General features: G+C 43.6%; 2 protein-coding genes across 6 annotated transcripts in view; both read right to left on the bottom strand.

Annotated features, from left to right (window-relative positions):
• VEGFD (vascular endothelial growth factor D) overlaps nucleotides 1-19,589 on the bottom strand; it is a 34,416-nt gene extending 14,827 nt beyond the window's left edge. The window contains exon 1 of the mRNA XM_054007251.1: nucleotides 18,984-19,589. Coding sequence (XP_053863226.1) covers nucleotides 18,984-19,073 — 90 coding nt within the window. The 5' untranslated portion in view covers nucleotides 19,074-19,589. The remainder of the gene's footprint in view (nucleotides 1-18,983) is intronic.
• A 334-nt stretch (nucleotides 19,590-19,923) lies between these two features.
• The window catches only part of PIR (pirin), a 92,564-nt gene continuing 90,851 nt past the window's right edge, over nucleotides 19,924-21,636 (bottom strand). For all 5 annotated transcript variants that reach the window (XM_054007210.1, XM_054007219.1, XM_054007238.1 and 2 more), the window contains one exon: nucleotides 19,924-20,376. In XM_054007210.1, the coding sequence (XP_053863185.1) occupies nucleotides 20,261-20,376 (116 nt within the window). In that variant the 3' untranslated portion in view covers nucleotides 19,924-20,260. The remainder of the gene's footprint in view (nucleotides 20,377-21,636) is intronic.

The following is a 21,636-nucleotide window of genomic DNA, read 5'->3' as shown; positions in this document are numbered from 1 at the left end:
CCCTCAAACCATAGGGTAGATTGAACTAGCCTTCTTAAGGCTGTCACAAGAAGGGATAAGGCTGTATAGCATTGAGAGGAAGACAGACTTCAGGTAATATTTAACTAGCCATTTCACAGTCCTACCAAAAATTCAGCAGCCTAGATTTTTTGGAGGTTGGGGAGGTTTTCTGAGTTGGGTCCCCCACTCTGAGTCAAGTGGAACAAGAGCCAGAAAAGTTTAGTTCAGAGAGTGTAATGTGGAAATTTTAGTTCTATTGGCAGGGATATTGTAATAGACTGTGTTTCTCCTATTTCCAGTCAGATCACATCGTGTATACATGATTTTTCATAATTTAAGAGAATTCAAAAATAAAAACTTTTTAAAAGAGTGTGAAAATGCAGCAAACCTGTTAATTATCCATAGCCTGTGAACTCTGAGACACAAAGGATTCTACAGTATTATGCACTGTTTCTTGTGACAGAGAGGCAATGGATATTGTTTGATACTGAAATCATCCAAGAACATACACGTCTCGTCAAAGAAATTGTTCTAAAAATGACCCCGTACAGTGAAAACATGAAAACTCTAATACTTTCAAATAATAATACACGTGAAGCACCATATGGTTGCCTGGTGCTGTAAAACATGTAGAAGAGGACATGATCATGCCTGCTTATTGCTACAAATCTACAGCAGACAACACATATTACACACAAACACACAGAGGCCGGAAAGCCTTATCTTAAAACAGTGCAGCTGTGCCAGTTTTAGACACGAAAAATCATGGAAAGGCTCCCCGGAAGATGGGTGCGTTAGCATTTCAAATGTTTTTTCCTCCCTCCACCACAGCCTCCCTTTGGGGACAAAGGTTTAAAGTTGATTGAAACACAAGGGCAGTGAGCATCGCACAGCCAAGGAAGAGGGGGAGCAGTTTGAGGAGTGCTGCTTATCAAGGGCCTGATCCTGCACCATTAAAGTCAATGGGAGCTTCGCGATTTACTTCGGTGAGTATAGGATCAAGTCCCAAAAGCATGGAAAAGGAGGGGAGCTCCCCTGTGCTTCAGCAGATGATGGGAGCTGCATTTTCTCGGCTATCTCTGACTTCAAGCAATGTGCAGAGCGCACCTCCCACTCACCTCTCACTGCCCTGATCCGATCCCTTCTGCATTCTTTCCACGTTCCAGACATGGCTTCTTCTGCTGGTCCATACCCTGGTCTGTGCCAGGCAGCCCATCTCTACCTTCTTTCACTTCAATTGGGTCTGCAACCACCTCCTGTCTGCCCACTCCATCTCACACTGCTCTGATCCTCACTGTGCTTTCTAGTTCGGTGTCAGACACTCCTTCTGCCAAGGCTCTACCTTTGGAAATAAGTCTGGTGGGGTCTGATCAGACTTACTTGTGGTCAGGTAGTTCAGTCTCAGGAGGGTTGGTCAGGCTGGAGGATTTTGGTGCTGAAGGATCTCTCACTCACTGTCTTCCCCTTTCCTTAAGCTCAGTCCAGGAGGATATGGAAATATCTGTCATGTCCACTGTTGTTATTATTTGTATTGTGACAGTACCTAGTCATGGACTGGGATCCCATTGTGCGAGGCACTGTACACACAGCTAATAAAACCACTACCCATGCCTCAAAAAGCTTACCATCTACAATGCTTTGGGAGAGTCATAGATTCATAGATTCATAGATTCTAGGACTGGAAGGGACCTCGAGAGGTCATCAAGTCCAGTCCCCAGTCCGCATGGCAGGACCAAATACTGTCTAGACCATCCCTGATAGACATTTATCTAGTCATAGATAGACTCATACACATGACCCTAAAGTGAACAAAATCACGTTTCACGCTATTTCATGGTGAATCTGACAAGTTTTACAATGTTCAAATACCGAAAAGCACACACTACAAATGACAAAACACAAAGCTATGGCCTGCAGTAAGAGGTTCTGCAGGAAGACACAAATAACAAATATCAAACAAAGTCTTATGTTTACATAACTGATCCCAGGCTCTTTGGTTTACAACTATTTGTAATATTATTTTTGAACTGTAAGAACGGCTTCCATACCAGAAGGTAATAATCATATTTGTACTAGTGTCAAGTTGTATGTTTTTCCATAACACTGAACTCTCAGATTTTCCAAAGCTATCCTTCAACAATAAGAGGAAAATCTGTTTTCCTGCACTGAGCTATGAACAATCTCACAGACATCAAGAAACAATTCCTCAGGTCAACTTTGGGATGTTTAGATACTTATAACTTTTGTATTTCCAGAAGAAGACATAAAGAGCTAACATCTATCTTCTCTCTAATAATTTGAGACATGTGCAGAACCTTAAAACTCCCTAAAATAGTTAACACTGGAATGGAAAAGAAGACGGTGCGAGCAAAGGCCTTTCCAACTTGATTTACAAAGACAAGGCCAGGTCCTCAGCGAGTATGAATTAGGCATAACTCCACTGAATTCAATAAAGTGCTGATATACATCAGATGAGGATCTGGCCCACAGACTATACTGTATACCTATAAAGTGCAAACTCAGCCCTATCCTGAGATTGGGCTTTACTGACAAAACAATCCACAATCAGATGACACAAATATCAGTAACACCTTCTCCCTAGCTCCTAGGTTTCCTTCCCAAGGATTGCTCAGCCCACACCCTACATCTTAACTCTCTGTAGAGCCATCTGCACCAGTAAGTCAGCAGAACCCACCTAACACTTTCCCAGCAGGATCAACATCTGCTAACAGGGTGGGGATGCTTAAGACTAATAAACTGCTGGCCTGTTACAGATGGGATTTTGCACTTTTGATTTGTTTGGACTTTGGACCATTCAGCATCTCATGCAGGAATTTTGCACAAATGGAAAAAGATGAGGGCAAAGTAATAAGAAAAGAAAGACATACTCAGGTCTTAAATTCATATGAGGAACTGTAAAAGAAACAAGCGTATCTGCAAATCAAAAGCCACTTTCTTCAAGGACTGCAACAGTCAGCTTCTTCACTTAGGGAAATGTATCCATCGTGAAGGCTATCCAGCGCAGAATGAGAGACAGAAAGCTTGACTAAAAACCAAAGTTGCATTTTCATTAATTTGACGATGGTCCCACTTGTACCTTTCACTCTATATTCAAACACATTACAACCCAAGAAAGGCCTCACGAATACCTTATTTAACCGATAAAATCATCTCCCCAAAGTCCTACCCACACCACCTTCACACCTAAGCAAACGTTCCAGTGCTTTCCAGACTCACAGACATGCATGCTGTTGTAATGAGCACTACATAAATAGCAATGGAAAGCTTAGCTATGACTCCTATGTCTCAGGCCAGGGAAAGGGAGACCTCAATAATATTGCCCTGTTTAATGGAGCACTGATACAGCTTCTCAGTGGCTAAGCTATAAAGAGAAGCCAACTGCTGTATCTCGACAAGGAGAGAGTCTGAATAACACAGTGTGGAGATCTTGTAAATACCATGTTACAAACATTTTAAAATAAGTTTGAAATAAATCTCTTTTTAACATTAATCCGTTTATCCTGGGAGAGCTCTACTCACAATGTAGCATGAGCGTCTGGACAATTTCAAACCTTACAGCTGACATCTGAAAATGTAAAAGGGACAAAAAATCTGGATGTGAATTTCTTCATCCTGGTAAGTAAGTAGGAGTACTGTTACATTCATGAGAAGTCATGTGGAAGGTGGTGAGATGAAATAATCACAATCTTTTTATCTAGTTATCTGTTGTATAACTTCCAGTGCTGCTTGGATGCTATCCTCAGAACTATGGCTGATCCAGCCTTTAAAATAATCTGTGTATTAATCACCACAGCACTGAAATGGCCAGTTACTTTGGTGTCGCATGTCTTTGTGTGGTGTATCTGAAAATAACCTAGTTTTTATTCATATTTATTCCCACATGTATATGTACAGAAAATGCATTAGTCAATAGCCAATATGGGACCAGTTTGCAGAGACATGGAACACCCATAGCTCCCATCAACCTCCACTGGAATTGTGGATACTTGGTACCCCTGGATACTAGAGCTTATGAGAGGATGTGGCCACAGACCTCCTGTGCTACTTGTGTGTAGAGCTGTGAAAAGAATCAATTTTTCAGTTCAGAGGCTAAACTGAAACATTTTTAAAAAATATGAATTTGTTTTGGGTTGAGCCAGAGTGAAATTTGTTTGGTGAAACAAAATGTCCCCAAAGTGTTTGTTTTCCATTAATTGAAAGGTTTTCTTTTGATTTTGAGGTTTTTAAAATGTTTTTACATTTAAAAAATTAAACTGTGGGAGATTCCAAAATGAAACATTTTTCTGGAATTAAAAGTCAAAATGTTTCCTTCCAGAATGAAACAAACCATTTCAACATTTCTGGGTTTTTTTTTTTTTATATCCAGCTAAAACAATTTGCCAAAATTGACCCAAATCTGCAAATTGTTTAGGATGACCCAATCTGAAAATTTTCAGCAAAAAAATATTTTGCACAAAAAGTTTTGCCCAGTTCCACTTGTAGAATTACTTGGGTATTACTTGGGTAATAGCAAATCTCCTTCCCTCCCAGCCTACCCCATCAGCAGCTTATGTCAAGCCACCACAAAGACCCATATATTATGTGGAGGCTCCTCTGTTTCGCCATCCACTCTTAGGTTTAAGCAGTGGTGGCAGGCTTGTGTGGGCTCTGCAGCGGCATGAACGCCACTTGAGGAATTCCAATATCATCATCATTACTATTATTATTACTGTACAGCCTAGGAGCCCTAGTCAGGGATCAGGACCCCATTGTGCTAGGTGCTGTACAAACACAGAACAAGACAGTCTCTATCCCAAAGAGCTTACAATCTAAATAAAAGACAAGAGACAATGGATAGATGCAGGCAGCTGGGGAAGTACAAGGAAGTGAGACAATATTGTTGAGAATGATAGGCAGTAGTCTGGGAAACCAGCAGCTGAATCGTCCTGTTTTTTGTAGACTTATAGTGCAACAGTGACTTTCACATTTGCAGTGCTCTATACTAAAATTATGAGAGAAAACCTTGAGCAGCTTGAAAACATCAGACTTGCAAGAGTAAATCAAAGCCTTATTAATAACCAACTGTAGTACCCTATAAAATCCTGTATCAAGAGTCCAGCTTTACCATATGTCTAACAAACTAGAATCTGGCTTACAGTAATTATGACATCACCAGCAATGGTATGTCATTTCTGAGTAGCATTATAGAAATTCTCTATTTCTCGACATTCCATCTGAACAATATTTCTGAATCTATATCAGCTATGAAATCATGACACATGAATTCCCATCTGTAACACTATCCACTGTGAAGTACTTGCCTATAAGTATTATTATAAATGTTATAAATTATAAATTAGCAAAGTATTTGATTTGCACATTGCACATGATAATCATTAGCTACAGTAATGTGCAAATCAAGCACTTTGCTAATTATCAACGTGATCCTAAACAAGTAATTACATGTTTTGGCTTCCTAGTAATAGAGTTCCAATTTTAACATTGCTGTCTTGTATGAAATGGGCTGATCCTGAACTTGATGGCCTCTTGCTTTGTTATAGGAAGCCGGCTTAATATTCATACAGTAAAGTTCCATGTCCTCATTCTAGCTTTAAGTGGTCATTATTTGGCTGTTGAATATTGCGCACCTGTCTGGCGGGACAGCTCACTTACCAAATCTCTGGACGTGCAACTTCATTCCATGATGGATTAAAATGAAAATTCGTTCAATAGTTTCCCACTGTGGCACATGTGCTCCTACCCAAAATCGGGAGAGACACACACACAGCTCATGAGTACAGGCGAACCACGGCCAAGTTGAATTTACCAATTCAGGACTACCTCCAGAACCTTCTAAAGACACATCTGAAATCTTGCAAGGTTTTTAGGGATTGGGCTAAAGTTCTTAAAGCATCCTCATTCCATCCTGAGGCACACTAGAAAGAGTTCTGGGATAATGCTAATGTCCCAAACAAACATCTGGTTGCCAACCCCACTAAAAAACTCCTAGGCTTCAACCTACCCTGGAAACAATGATCTGCATTGAACCATTTCAGAACTTTGCACAGCAGACGCTGTCATCTCTTACAGCTCTGCAAGATGAGAGACAATGCACAATGTGACAGTGCACGCCAGTTGCAAACTACAGATCACATTGTAAATCAGTGCCCGCTTTGATTGTTTGCCGGTGGCATGTCAGACGTATGCCAAACCACTTCTGAAGCTACTCACTGGTTCACTAATCTGGACTTAAGTTATTTGAACAGTGCTACTCACCTCTTTTGCTTTAGGATAGGAAATTTGCCTCTAACACTTTAGAAAAAAGTGTAAGCTATCCCATTGTATTGGGATTTCTGTATCATTCAGACCATATAGTTTGTTGTCATTGTTATAGCAGGGCCCATACAGTGATGAGCTGGAGGGGCTCACAAAAGCTGCTTGTTGACAGAGCCAGTTTGGGGGCCCTGTAAAGGAGAATTTTATCTTTACTTTTTTAAAAGGCAGTCTCTAGCTCTTTCCCTTGCAAAGATAACCTTGAAAATGTAAACGTGTTGTGCACAAATGGAGTGCTATTGACAAGACTATGCAGCTGGGCTCAATTTCTGCAGCAGGAAGTTGGAAAAGACTTAAAGATTCCCCCTCCGCCCCTCCGTACACATTGGTTATGTAAATTGTGTCAGTTATGTTTGGGGTATATTCCAAAATCTCCAGTGTGGCCCTCTGCATAGTGATGTGATAATCATGGACAGACAGCAGCAATTGTTTCACAACATGCTCCAAAATGCTAAGGCTGTTAAAGTATTCAGCCCTCTCTGAATACGCTCTTTACCGCCATGACCTCTTGCATCTTCCCCCTGTAGCTATAGGTCCACATAGGCAATGCACTGTTAGTCCCTGCAGCTCCAAGCCAGCTGCTCCAGCAATGCATGAGGAAGAGGAGAAGACATGGCCATGTTGCTGCTACACCAAGTGGGAGTCCTGCAGCCCAACTCTCTCCCTATTAGTGCCTGCCTGCTCAGCTGTCAACCAAAGTTTGAAGAGCTCATACTGGGAGGGAGCCTGGAGCTCTGTTCTCCCACCTGCTAGCCTAGGCGAGATCCATCGGCTACTCACAACAGCTAGGGGAGACCTCCCACATTCATTGGACACCTGCCTGCATCAAGAAGTAAAGAGGGTCCATTTCTCCAACTGACCACACCCTACCCACAGAAGGAACCTCCTCTCCACCCATCCAGCCCCTCTACAGTCAGAGAGCAGGACAACCTGCCTGCCACCACTGCTGTAAAAGAAGCTGCAGGATAACATGTCTGGCACCACCAGCCTGGTGTGAGGAAGAGCACAGGAGCATGGTGGGTTGTGAGGTACTGGGGCCCAGGGTAGGGATGGAAGGATGGAGGTGGGGGAGTCTGTAATGGGTGGATTTATGGGAGTAAAAAATATGTAAAATTAATCAGGTTTTGTCTGGAGTTTGTGTGAGGGAGGATGGGATTGATGGATTTGTGTTAGGGGGAGTATTCTACCCAGGGAATGTCACATGTATCACCGACAGAGGGGGAACATTTCAGGGAGCTCCTCATTAAAATCTTGGCAGCACATTCTTGGACCAATACCTAAAACTTCAGAGACAGGGAAACATGCTTACCATGCATGAGGAAAAGTTTCTTTCTATCTCCCATACAGGGCCGGATCCAGGCACCGGCCCACCAAGCATGTGCTTGGGGCGGCGCCTGGAGGGGGCGGCACAGTGGGGCGCTCCGGCCCGAGAGCGGGGCCGCGACTGGGCTCGCAGCCCTCCCCGCGGCGCTCCGGCTGCCGGGGAAAGCGGAGCCGCAGAGGGCTCGCCGCCCTCCACCTAGCCGGTCAGGGAGAGCGGGGCCCCAGCTGGGCTCACCGCCCTCCCCCCGGTGCTCTGGCCAGTCGGGGAGAGCGGAGAGCTGTGGCAGGCTCACCGCCCTCCACCCAGCGCTCTGGCCGCCAGGGGCTCTCCACCTTCCCCCCGGAACTCTGGCCGCCGGGGAGAGCGGAGAACCCCGGCCGGGCTCTCCGCCTTACCCGCGGCGCTCTGGCCGGTCGGGGATTGCGGGCCCGCGGCCGGGCTTGGCGCCCTCCCCTGCCACGCTGGGGGGTGGCGGGTGGCTTTTTTGCCTAGGGCGGCAAAAAAGCCAGAGCCGGCCCTGCTCCCATATCCTAGTAACTCACTCCGTGAAACAGGAGGTTTAATTAATCTTCTGCCTCTTAATCTTCACATTCATAGCTACAAAATGGTCATAAAATGGCTACTGGCTTAGCTGAATGTGATCTGTTTTCATAGCAAAACTGTATTAGTTACACTGTGATTTCAAGGAAGCAGCTGTTCTATATTTTGATTGATTTGGTCCACTGGAATTGCATCCTTTGTAAAGCTACAGCAAATGTAGATCGGACTTCTAGCACTTTAACAGCATGCTTATGCTATCAAAGCCCTCAGAGACATATACAAAGTAACGTGCTTTGGTTCCTACCTCTGGGTTTCACTCTGGGCCTTTGAATTGAGTGAACTCAAAAACTCAAAGGAAGCAACAACAACAAAAAAGACCCTGCAGATTTTCACCAGATTTTAAGGTAAAGCCATAAATAAACTCAGGTCAATTCAATTTTTTGTCACACTTGCTGCAGTTAAGTGCTGCAAATATTTTATCAAAAGGCGTCTCACAAATATATTCCCTCCCCCTCCCCCCGTTAGCCAGTAGTAGCTTTTGTAGTAAAAGGTGGGGAGGTGGGTGTATGCTTGCGGGAAGGAGTCGGGGAGGGTTTAGGGAGTCAGTTTGCTCTCCCATTTAAACAACACTACTTCTCAGAATCAGGTGGCAAGGTTTATGAATGATAGCAAGCTCTCAATGGGTTTGGAGTTTGTAACATAAACATTTCACACTGCTCTAATACAGATCTCTTGGTTTTCTTACTGAAGTGCAGAGTCGGCCAAGAGAACACAAACCGCACACCATTCTGGAGGCTAATCACAGAGACAGCAGACCCACAACTAAATAATGGGCCTGATGGAGCAGTGCAGCGCTGTCCCTATACTCTAGCTAGATTGGTGCAAAGGAGCCATAGGACAGCTTCAATCTCTCTCCTTGGAAGGTCCACTGCTATGGGGAGCTTCACTACCACCACAGGCCTGGGTGCAGGGCCCATTCCAAGGCAGAGGTAGCATGTGGCAGGCATAGATCTGTGCCCCAGCAATTCTTCGCCCTTTTAGTGGCCCTGAGGATGGCTCCAGGGTCTGTACCTGAAAAGGGAAGATGCCAACTGCATTCCATCCATCCTTGGCTGGTGGCTGATTGGGGCCCATGTTTTCATCTCAATTATTATTGTTTTTAACGTATCTGTGCTGCCCACGGCCCCCTCCTCTAAGTGTTCAGTCCAGATCCTTGTGGGGCTAAGGAGCTGCACAGGCAGGAGGAGAGCTGGGGAGGCTGCCGCTGCTGCTGCAGCCAGACCACCTCCTACTTATACTGGGGGAGCCAGTGGAAAAGACTGTAGGGAGACTCTTAAAGCTCCTGGATGGGAAACCACTGAGTGGGGAAGCAGCTGACAAGCTCAGTGAGAAGAAGACAGGGAGGAGAAGCAAGAAGGGCAGCTACGGGGAGGCAGGAAGAGGAAAGAAGCAGGGCTGGAGGTGGTGGGGACCTGCCCCGTCTCAGCCCACTTGCCCACAATAGTTGACGTAGTGAATTCCATACCCCTTTCTCACGCACACGCATGCTTCCCCATGCAAAATCCAATAGCTTGGGATGTGAAGGGGCATCAGTGAATTCCATCATAAATGCACTGGGATTGTCTAAGTCAGTCAGTACGAGTCAAATGGTACCATCTGCTTTGTCGCTCTTATTAAAACATTCTTTGGACCATTGTTTGTATAAATACCATATTCACCCATACTTTCCTGTGATGCTGTAATATTTTCTTTCCAAATTGACATTAGGCTTGGAACAGTACCGAATTCCACTCCAGACACTAATTAGTAATATTGATCACAGAGAATATTAGGAGCTAGTTTAATACTGTGACAGGACACACATGTCAAGAAACGTTCTATTACACGGGTATATGAATGTTTCCAGGGAGTTGCCATTTTAGTTTGGTAACTGTCCATTATTTGCAAGGTCCAGGGCTTTGGACAATGATTCTGGACTGTCCCAGACACGGAGAAGCAAGCTAGAGAATCTGAATATGCACTATTCATTGCAAATATTCTTTTAATGCCGTGGAGCTTTCTGTTGTTTTGCCCTTTTGTCAGTATCCGGTTCTGACCTGCGCTGTTTAATAAATGGCTTAGAACTTTGACTAGCCAACCAAAAAAGCAGAATTTCTAAATGTCTCTGTATAATGCAGAGCGACTGCCATTACTGACTGAACTTATGTTACCTTGCCCACATGAATACAATTTCCTGGAAGTGTAATTTTTCTTAAGTAATATTTCCCCAGCCGTTCAGTCAAGTATCCAAAGGAAAAAGCTTATGAATCATGTTCCTAATTCAACTTAAAGGGCTTGACCAATTGTGTGCATCACTCTCCACTGGCAGCACTACAAAGAGTACACCAGCAAGATGCAAACTTCTTGCGCTTGAACAGGAGCCAAACTTAATTCTTAAGTTCCATGCAAACAGCACTGTTGCAGTCGTGTTATCAGGCACAGCATGAAACCTGTTGTGTTTCAAACCCACAGCTAGAAAAGTGCCTACGGCTGAAATACAGCCACCCGCAAAATAAGCCCTGGAATCGTCCCTTTCCAAACCTCAGTGTGATGCCCATTCAGTCTTGCAAAATGTCATCCATTCCATAGCATGCCTCCAGCTGGCTACCTGATGCAGTTCTGTTTAGATCCCAAGGACCCTAGATGGCGCTGTATCACCAGCTAAGGAGACAGAAGTCATAGACTAGAAATTATATTTTGTGAGTGTGTGTGTGTGGGGGGGGGGGAGGAAGAGTAGGCACGTAGATGCAGCTCAACAAGCGGAATAATCTGAACATGAACAAACTAGTATGCTGTGTTTGTTCGCTCGGCCATCTATTTACACAGAAAACCGTGACTACTTTGTATAATCATCATGAAAGTCGAAATTCTGCCTGGCCCCTCACACGGGCACACAGTGTTGGGTGAGGGAAATGTTGCAAGGACCTTTCTCCTTCTGCCCTGCCCCTGCACAGTTTGTGCAAGAGCTAGGCACAGTACCCCTAAGGGGATGGGAAGGAGACAAGGCAGATCCATAGTAACCCCAAAGGGACGGGCACAGTGCAAGGGGAGTAAGGCTGTAGTACCACATGTGCAGGGCCATCCCTGGGGGGTGCGGGGCCCGGGACAAATCAGCTTTCCTGCTAGTCTCCTCGCCATCCACCCGGCGCACCTGGCCACTGCTCACCTCCTCACCCAACCCCACCGTCCGCCTGTCACTTACCTCCTCACCCTCCTGCCCGCCGCTCACCTCCCCGCTAGTCTCCTTGCCATCCATCCAGTGATCCCACCCCACCCCTCTGCCTGCTGCTCTCCTCCTTGCCGTCCGCCTGCCTGTTACCTCTTCATTCACCTCCTCATACTGCTTGCCCGCCTGCCTCCTCACCTGAATATCAGGACAAACGGCATCCCGACTGTACATCGGTCGGGATGCGGGTCAAAGGGCTAAATATCGGGACAGTCCCGATTTTATTGAAGCGTAGGGTCTCCCAAAGCGCCCCGATTCGTCCTACCCAAGGGACGGCTCTGCACGTGTGCTTTCATTGTGTGCCAGCGAGCTCTGAGAGGTATCCTGCCTCCTTGGAGCAGAACGCCTCCTACTGCTCACCTGGGGCAGTTGGGCACCCCTCCACTCCATACTATGGCTGTGCCTTCAGGGCAGGAGTTAGCCTAAGGGACTGAAAATGATGTTTATTTTAAATCTCCTTTTGATATAGCAGTGGTCGGCTTTTATAAGTGCACTCACTCACTTGCTATATCAAGAGATTTTAAAATAAACATAGTCCCCCGTCCCTTCACTATAACAACACAACTGCTATGTGAGGTTTTTATGATAATGATTTTTTAAAAGCCCTCAACAAAACCAAATCTAGATTTAAACCAGTGCATAAGAATACGCTGCTTCAAGTGGATGGTGAATGGTCAATACTGTGCGTGTGAGTAAACACTACTCAGGCCTCATCCACACTGGGGATTGCAGCAAGCCACTGGAGTACCTGCACCAGTACAAAACCACTACTGCAGACAGGCAAATCTGCTACAAGCCCCAATTTGCACCAGAGTAGCTTACCCCATTTTCAAGCAGGCTAGCCTTGTTTCTGCTTTGTTTGTCTATGCTAGGAGTTTGCACCAGTGCAACAACACTGATGACTGGTTGCTGGTGGTACAGCTGAAGCAAATCTCTCATGTAGACAAGGCATGAGTAAGGGATGCAGAGGAAGACCACCAATAAGCCAATGTTTGCTATATCCAAGTTTCTTGCTTATTTTTATCTCACTGTGATCACCAACCAGCAGAATGGTGACCCCCTCATGACTGTCTGAAAATGTCTTCCAATCCCCATCTACCATAGCTTCTCCCCACCAGTTTTATAGCCTTCCAGTTGTGGGCCAAGATTGATGTCCATGTTTAGTTAGCTGCTGTCTTTAGTTCAAACAGCTGATTGATTGAAAGCATCTGCCAGCCTGTGTTTGATTACCCTGAACAGCTCATCGTATTAAGAGAGGTCTGCTGAATCTCCAGACATTACATTTCCTACTGAGATTTCTCCTGCTGTTTCTCATGACCAAGAATTGTGCTAGCTAAGGTAACAGCATTATTAGTTTCCTTTCCAAATGGATAAGAAAAGAGTCAAGGACTGATGCAGTGTGGGATGGCAATAAAACAGAATTCTGCTTTAATCTTCCTGTGTTGCTTTGAAAGTTGATGAGCGATAGAAGCCAGGAACAAACCGGCTTTCTCCATGATTTACTGGAGGGAAATCGTACTCTCCAGGGGAAGCATAGGAACATTTTGCAGCTTTTGTAAGCTATTGCTCATAGTGACTATCAACTTCAGTCACAGTAAATCAACATCAGCAAAGGTACAGCAAAAGCAAGAACTATTGTTGAAAGCCACTGTTTCATGCTGGTAGTTTCAAGCAGTTTGCTAACTGCTATAGAAAGTGAGGTGTAAGGAACACTGAAGAGATGCCTAGTTAAAAGGGGGGAATGTTTTCCAGCAGCCTTGAAACTCCCTTTCAATTGGTCACTGTGTGCTAGGTTCTGCTTGTAGCCTGCACAAGGAAAGAGTCAGATGTGATAGGAAATTCACTGACTTGGCTTGTTACGAAAGGTGGGCAAAATCTTCTGCAGAACAGAGCCACTGATCACAGCTGGTACTCGAGAAGGAACTAGGATGCTGTGTTTTAGATTTGCAAAATCTCCTCTATTGGATTTTGGTTTTTCAGGGTGTTGCATCCTACAAGCTCATCTTTAAGCAGGTCAGCCTCAGAGTTTAATGTCACACACTTACCCCACAGCTTCCAATTTCCTGACCTCAACAGCAGGGTTATAGATGGCACTGCACTGATGCATAGTTTTGTCTGAAAGACAATGCCAGTATGGTCATTAAGGGACAGAGCGTGACTGGCTTTTGGAAAGGAAAAGTAGAACCTCCCTCCTCCTTGGGCACCCTGCATGAAGACCATTTACATTCACACTCCCTGTGATCGCAGAGGCGTAAGGCATGCTCTAGCTATGTGCCCCTGGGGATGAAGATCATATTGAAGGCAGACCCGTGGCCCCCTTTCTCCAAATTGTGCAGCAGAGCAAGCTGGGTGGACTGGTGAGGGTCATGCCACAGGAATGGATGTACCAGTTTTGCTCTGGAGGCAGTTTCTACCTCTGGCAAGCCTCCTGTGGGAATCCCAGTCTGATGGGCCTCCGGAAGACTGTTGGACTGCAAATGGCCTCTACAGGTTTAACTGTATGAGTGTGGGGTGCCTAGAAAAGGGGTGGTTTTAACTGTGTGTGGATGCATGAGTAATTAGAGAAGGTACAGTGGTTTTCACGGGGCTGGGGAATATCTAGAATCCCTTACCTTGCAGTTAAGCCTAGCAGAGGAGTTCCAGCCCAATGGTCTTCCTCAGGTCTGTAAGCCCAGGGCTCCTCTCTAATAACTACAGGAGGTCTGCCAGAGGGAGCAGACTTCAGCAGGAGAGGTGGGCTGTGAATCTGACAACTTAGGCTTCATCTCTCCCTTTCAAAGAGGGGTTAGCAGAGGGTGAAAAGGGACAGGGAAAGTTGAAGCCCAAGTTTCAGAGATGAGGAACTTGCAGCTCCATTACAGCTGTAGTGTTGGAGAACAGAAATAGCTGATAGATTGGAGCAGTTCCATTGGCTTTTCTTGGTGGAGATCAGTTGGGTTATGATGAATAAAAGGAATTGCTCTCTTAGTATTTAATTTTAAAGTTCTGGAAAAAGTGGTCTATAGATGGTTGGGGTTGTTTAGCCAGCAGATTCCTAAAAATAAGAGGCTGTCAGGATAAAATTTCAACAAGGGAACATTTCTTAATGTTTTCTCTGCAAAAATTAATAAATAGTCTTCAAAAAAGTGACATGGAAAATGCAATTGTTGTCTGAACAGCCAGTGTGCCAGATTTTGCAGCCTGAGTCCAATCATTAAAGTGTGAATTAGGCGGCTTTCCAATTTTGTGCCAATCGCAACACGACCTCCGCTGTAGAGTCACTACTGATGCCTGCCATTATTTTAGATGGGGCTGGCAGCATTACCTATTATGAAGGATGCCCCACACTTCCCATTAGAAGACCTTGTTTTCAGTTGCTCATAACTTTACCAAATTTTAACTGTTCAGGATGAACTTTTTCCTGGCAAATGTCTGCCTCTGGCTGAATTTTGTTTTTGGAAAGTTTCAGACAAAATGCTTCAGCCATTTCCGTGAATGAGTTTACAGAAAAATACACCGTTTAGCCCATGTTAAAAAACTGGTGACCTTTAATTTAGAAGCTCCCACTCCCCCCAGGCTGTGGAGCAGTTGCTTGAAGTTTGATAAGGTGGCCTTTGTGTCAGGAATGTGCCTTTTGCTTTTCCCATTAAAATCCACCCAAATTATCAGCCTTTGAAAAAGCACAGCTCTCACACGTTCTGTAGAGATGATTTATAGTATAACAGCTGAAATCTCTAACGGTTCCATCTGCACTGAGCATGTTCCTGCCCAGGGTGAGCAGGACTTTCCCTGTAATTGCAGCTAAGGATGGCTGGGCCAGGCACAGGCCCCAAAACTGAAAGCAGGGAGTCTGTCTCTTTGGTGCATGCAATGCCCAATCTTCTGGGCTCAGGCAGTGTGGAGAAGGACAGTGCCTAATTTGAATGCACAGGGATCAAGAGCCAGACCTGAGGGTGGGTGGGGAGTAGATTGGGATAAGGGGCCGGAGGTGGAGGGGGGAAGACTGGCACTGGAGGCTGGCAGGGAGGGAGATGGTGGCTGGGACTGGGACCCAGGGAGGGAAATGGGAGGGCGAGGGGAGACGTTGAAGCTGGGGCAGGGAACTGGGATCAGAGACAGAGCTGGGGAGTGAGGGGGGCTGGAACTGTCAAGACTGAGATTGGGAACTACTGGGCAGGGGAGACATATCTAGCAAGGAGCCAGGGTGTGAGGGGACAACTGGGACAGGCTGGGCAAAGAGCTGGACAAGGAGCCTGGTGAGGTGGGGACATTGAGACTGGAGGGGGAGACTGAGATTGGGAGCCAGTGGGAATTGGGAGGATGGGCAGGGGGATCAATGAGTAGATGATGGGGAGAGAAACAGCTTAGATGGAGATGCTGGGAGGGGAGGAACTGGGACTGGCGGGGCAAGGAGACTGGGACTGGGTGTGGGGAGGGGGCAGATGGTTTCTCAGAGGGGAAAACTGGGACTGGTTGGGCAAGGATACCTGGAGTGGGATGAGGAACTAGAGAACTGAATACCAGTTAGATGAGGAGAAGGGGTCTGGCATGAGGAGCTGGGAGTAGGGAAGAGACTGGGCAGGGCAGAAGGGCTCAAGCTTGGGGTGAGGCCTGTAGGATTCCCAATGCTGTATTTCAAAATAAGGGACTATTCTCTTAGCATCCCCGCCCCACCCCTCCTTCTGATATTATTAGCTTCATCAATAATAATTAATAAGCAGTACTCGTCTACATTCACCAGGCATATTTCTATTTGCTTTTTGCAGCACTCAGCAAGTCCTGGTCTTGTTGTACAGAGATGAAAAAATAAGGGATGTCCCTTGTAATAAGGGAATGTTGGCAATCCTAGGCAGGGAGAGGGGCGAATGGGCAGAAGAGTCTGTGCCCGTAGAGACACTACCCTACGGATCCTGGAATGCAACCCAAAATTCCTGGGGTTTTCAACATTCCTCTGCAGTCAGCAAATATCTGTGAAACCTACTGGCAAAGTGTGTATCTCATCCCCCCCCAGCGCTGGGCCACACAGAGGAGACACCTATCATTGCTATTAGTTACTCTCTTACCTCAAATGGCAGAGGTCAGTGGTGGATCTAAAGGTTCCAATCCTGCTGATGAACTATGTGGATGGCAATATGATGCCACATGATGGGTTTTTTTGTTTTTTTTTTATTTTTGGGGGGGGGGGGTTAATTTGGGAAATTCCACACATATTTTGTATGTAAAATATTATTTAGGGTTGCAGAGTAAAGCATGCAAAAGTCAATCTTAATTCTGGCATTTTCTGACTTTTGCATGCTTGACTTTGCAACCCAGCTAATGTTCTTTAACGGCATGTGAGTGAGTGTAATTTTTAATATACTACACACACCTCTACTCTGCAGTTGTTACTCAGGCACAACTCTCATTGACGTAAAAGAGCTTTAGAAGTTTATGGTATGAATTGCTATATATTTTCTGTGTTCTGCAACTAAAGTAATGTTTGTAGCATCCTTGGTTACATATGCAACCCTCTGGGTTGACAGAGCTGCTACTTGCATGCAGGAGAAATACTTAACAGCTAAATAGCACCAGATAAGTCACAATATGATCCCACATAGCTATATTTCCTAGCCACATGGCCTCTTAGGTCCATTTACTCCCTTCTGTATGGCATAGCAGAAGAGATGATCTTACCTAAGAGGAGCAACTGGGTAGTGGTTAAACTACCGGGGGAAGAGGCCAGACAATAGTAGAAGCGCTGTAGATCGGAATCTTGCAAAATTCAGGCAGTTAGTCTAGATTTATCAAATAGCATTTTGTCTCCCTAACAGCTAGGAATCTATGGATTATGTTAAACATCATTACATTAAAGAGTTGTATTTTTAGGAAATGTATCTGAAGTAAATGCCAAAATAATATCAAAATCTTTATATCAAGAAGTAAAATATCTAAAAACTTAAATGTGCTTAAAACTCAACCACTAATCTCTCCACAAAAAAGAGAAGAATATTTCAAGTATGAGAAAGCAGAGAAATTAACTTTGGTTTTATCATGTGGTGAAGTCTACTTGAAACACAGATCTTTTTTTAGAGTGACCTACACCACACCTTCATGTTAGTGCTGGAGTGTAACTGGTCTTATACTGCAGTAATACGTTATGGCCAAACTCTGACTAATTGACAGTGCAGCCAAATGTCAACCATTACAGCTGTACATATGTTGAAAAGACTGTATGACAGTGGCATCATAGTACATACAGTGTGCAGAAAAGCTATTAAAAATATCATAGCTAAATAAGCCATTGTATTTTTTCTTGGGAGAGCGTATACTGTTACAAAATTCAGTGAAAGACTTTTTACTCACATAACTATTGGACTACCAATATACTGAATTAGCACTCTGTGCTGTATCTGCAGACAGAGTTCTCATCGTATCTTTTACTTCTGTTGTGCACCCAGTCACATATAGGTTTAGTCATCTACATGGAAGAAAACAATGATTTGTCAATCAAGGTGCAAAGGAAATGAACAAACTGATTATACTAGTCTTCACTGTTTCAAATTACAGACTGTTCATGCTGTAAATTAAAACTTCATACCAGAAGGATGCAGAGGGACTAGTCATTTGTCATTCTCAAACACATATTATGCACTAATGCTAATGGTCATTCTTGTAGTGGATCTCTGTGTTTGTGAGTGCAACCCAGCCTCTTGAAACAGAGGTCAAAATTCAGTGTGTTTTATGGACTAGTATGTGGTCATTGCTTAGCAAAGGAAGACGTTCTCTGAAGTAAGAACAAGAGTGTTAACTGGTGTTGGGTTTTTTTCCTTAATGGCACAAGGACTTGCTAGTGTCTCAGGAGCACACACTGGATTAATTGTGACTTGGAAATCCTACAAACTAGGAATCTTATTTGACACTTGGTTTCCTTTAGAAATTACTGTCTGGGGGTATTTACATTTTCTCCAAAAGTCAGATCTGAAAAATCCCACATTCATGAGGATGCTTCGTCTTAATTTTCAATATACAAATCCCATTCAGAAGAAAACTGAATCCCTGGTCAATATGCTGTATTATTATCTGACATTGTACAGGTTAAAAAACTGGATAAAGTCTTTTAACAACAGTGAGAAGAGACATTAATTGGTGGCAAATTACTGAACAAGTGCTTCAGAGGAAATCTTTCTATACCTTGTAAGTAATTCCCTAGATAATATACTAATGCAAAATGATAGGGAGCATCTATTTTTTAAAAAATATCTAAATTTTCTGACTTTCAAATTATTTTAAAACCGATATTAAAGGATTTATTTAAGGCAGAAACTTTATAAGTGGCAAAAGGGCAAAATTATTAAACAATGATTATGGATTGAACTATTTAGTACAGAATACTGGTTCCTCTCTGCTTACTTGATATCGATGTAACTGAACAACAATAACTCACACCACCAAATAGGTAAACAAAAAAAATCATTTAGACACTACCGCCACTTCATGCAATGCAATTCATGTATTCTCAGACTAATTGAGATTTGCTGTATTAGTAAATTAAAGCCCACCTACCTTCACAGGTCCATAGTCATAATCAGATCCCTGCAGGAGATGCAGAAAAGACACCATGAAAATATTCAAGGTTGCCCACGGTTTGTACATTCTGATGTTTAAGATCCACAGATTACTACGCAGTTGATATCATACAGCTGGAAGGCTCTGTTTCGAAATGCATTTCTTGCAACAATTAAAAAAAAAAAAGCTTCCAAAATTTCAGTTGTAAATCCAAACAGAATATGCACGTGAGAAAGTAAATAAGTGTTGACTCATCCAACACAATTGTAATTCACCTAGACAATGTCATTTCGTAGACTGTTCTTTAGATACATTTGAAAAAAGTTTTTAAGGGTTTGCTTGGTTTTATCTGATACTCTCACAAGTAACCAGGTACAGATTCACATTAACGTTATTAACTGATCTCCCAGCTGGACTCACAAAGGGATTCAATTCATTTGTGGTCCAGAAAATTTAAAAATATGCTATACTCCGTGCTCTGTGTTACAGCTGCCTTTTAAGATGGTAGTATAACGGCCAATGTTTTGAGCTACAGAGAGCTGTAATCCAACTCTGTATTAAAACTTTTTTCACAACCCTCGTGGAAGCTTGCAGAAGCATGTGTCTTAAATCTGATACAGACTTTGGCAGAAACAGAGTCAAACTTTGGCTCTAATCCCATTCTGTCCCTACCAATAGCATAGCAGTTTTTAAACTAACTGATGCAATCTAGACTGCCATTATTTTAAAAAGATTACCTGAAACATGAAACTTCAGCACACGTTCTTCCACAGCACACGCACTACAATAGCTAGTTCCCTCTTTTTTTTTAAATAAGGGGAGACGACCACATGCTCTTTTATATCTTCTGAGCTGTAAGATTTGCTTAATGGAGTGTCACAAAGGAAAGTAAATAGTTTAAATAAATAATTTTCTTTAAAGAGACCTTATGAAGCAATAGATTTAAAATGAGAGTCTTTATTGCAGCAAAAGAGAAATATATTTTTGTACACCAAAACAAAATCACTTAATGCACTTTCCACACATATTTGCATATATATATATATATATATATGCAAAAAATGTAGCATTAACCCTTAAAAAACATTAATCACACATACACGCCTTGGTAATTAGATATATTAAGTATATGCTACTGGCCTGATCCAGTAATTTTTATTCATATGAGTAGTTCCACTGAAGGCAACAGGACTACTCACATGTGTAAGGGTTTGCAGGATCAGACCCTAATGATGCAAATATGAAACACCTAGCTACACTCTTAACATTGCAGATCATTGGTTTCCTATCTTTGACTTCCAGGTGGCAGCTCTCTCAAATCCATTTTTTGCATTTCTGTAATCATCAATTGCTTGTATAATTTCTTCCTGAGTATTCATCACAAACGGCCCTAGGATAGAAAATAATTTTAATCCAATATTTTCAGCTGTGATCTGTTACTTAATAGAGAAATTATTTTTGGAACACACACAGTTATATTATTTGTGGCTTTAGTCTTTTGCCACCTGTTTTCTGAAATGCAACATTCTACCCCTGCCAACCAGTTTGTCCCCAGTGATTGTGGCTTGACCTTGCTGAATTGGTTCATTCAGGGATGGCATGGAGTTCCCTTCCCCAGGCAGGATGTGCTGAGTCTTCTGCTCTCCACTGTTTCTCCCCCTTCTTCTCCCCTCTCCTCCCCTCCATTTGCAAGGGGAATCATAGGGTTTCAACAGGTCCTTTGCCAAAAGGGGAATTTCACCCTGTATGAGTAGTGCCTTTTCCCACTACATTATAATCAGTTAATTAACCAATCATTTTAATTCAAATACTATTTAATCTAAAAATATTTTAAACTGAAACGCCTCATTTAACATTTGGCTTCTCTGCTCTCCTTCCCACACTGCTATCCATCCCAAGTACAGCACATGACCCTGTTTGCTTTACTGTAAACTTCCCTTCGGAGGCACTACTTCAGTGTGCTCTAATGTGGGGAGGCAGTGTGTCCTAGTGGCTAGAGCACTGGACTGGGACTTGGAAAATATGGGATCTCTTCCCAGCTTGGCGACCTGGGGCAAGTCACTTCACCTCTCTGTGCTTCAGTTTCCCCATCTGTAAAATGGGGATAAAGATAGTGATGTCCTTAGTAAAGCGTTTTGAGATCTACTGATGAAAAGTGCCATATTAACAGCTAGGTATTAGTAGTAGTGCAGAAATTCTCAACAGTATTGTTACAGAGGAGGTCAGGTCAATGCTTCCTTCTGGCCACAGATTCCATCGTATTTACAAAATGAAGTCAAATGCTGCAGGTTCAGAAAGTTATATTTAGACTCCCCTTTAAGAACCTGACCCAAAGCCCATGTAAGTCAAGAGAAGATCTCCTGTTGACTTTAACAGGATTTGAATCAAATTTTAAAGTTTTTAATGAAGGCAGGGACAAAGCAAAGAGAGTCAACAGAAGTGTGAAAAAACTCAAACTTAACTGATTTTCTAGGAAACTATCTGCACCCATGGTTCCCAACTTTCCCCCTGCCCACCGCACCATGTCCTGACTCAGATGTCTTTCATTTTCCAGTACACAACTGTCACCCATTGCGCTAGTATCTGAGCACTTCCATCCCCTCCCCCACAAAAAAAATCAATAGCAATAGTGAAGACCCTAATGGATTTC

This window comes from Malaclemys terrapin, chromosome 1 (assembly GCF_027887155.1).
Source record: "Malaclemys terrapin pileata isolate rMalTer1 chromosome 1, rMalTer1.hap1, whole genome shotgun sequence".
NCBI classification, from domain to species: domain Eukaryota; kingdom Metazoa; phylum Chordata; order Testudines; family Emydidae; genus Malaclemys; species Malaclemys terrapin.
The sequence above is the reverse complement of the archived record's forward strand: the minus strand, read 5'-3'. Positions and strand labels throughout refer to the sequence as shown.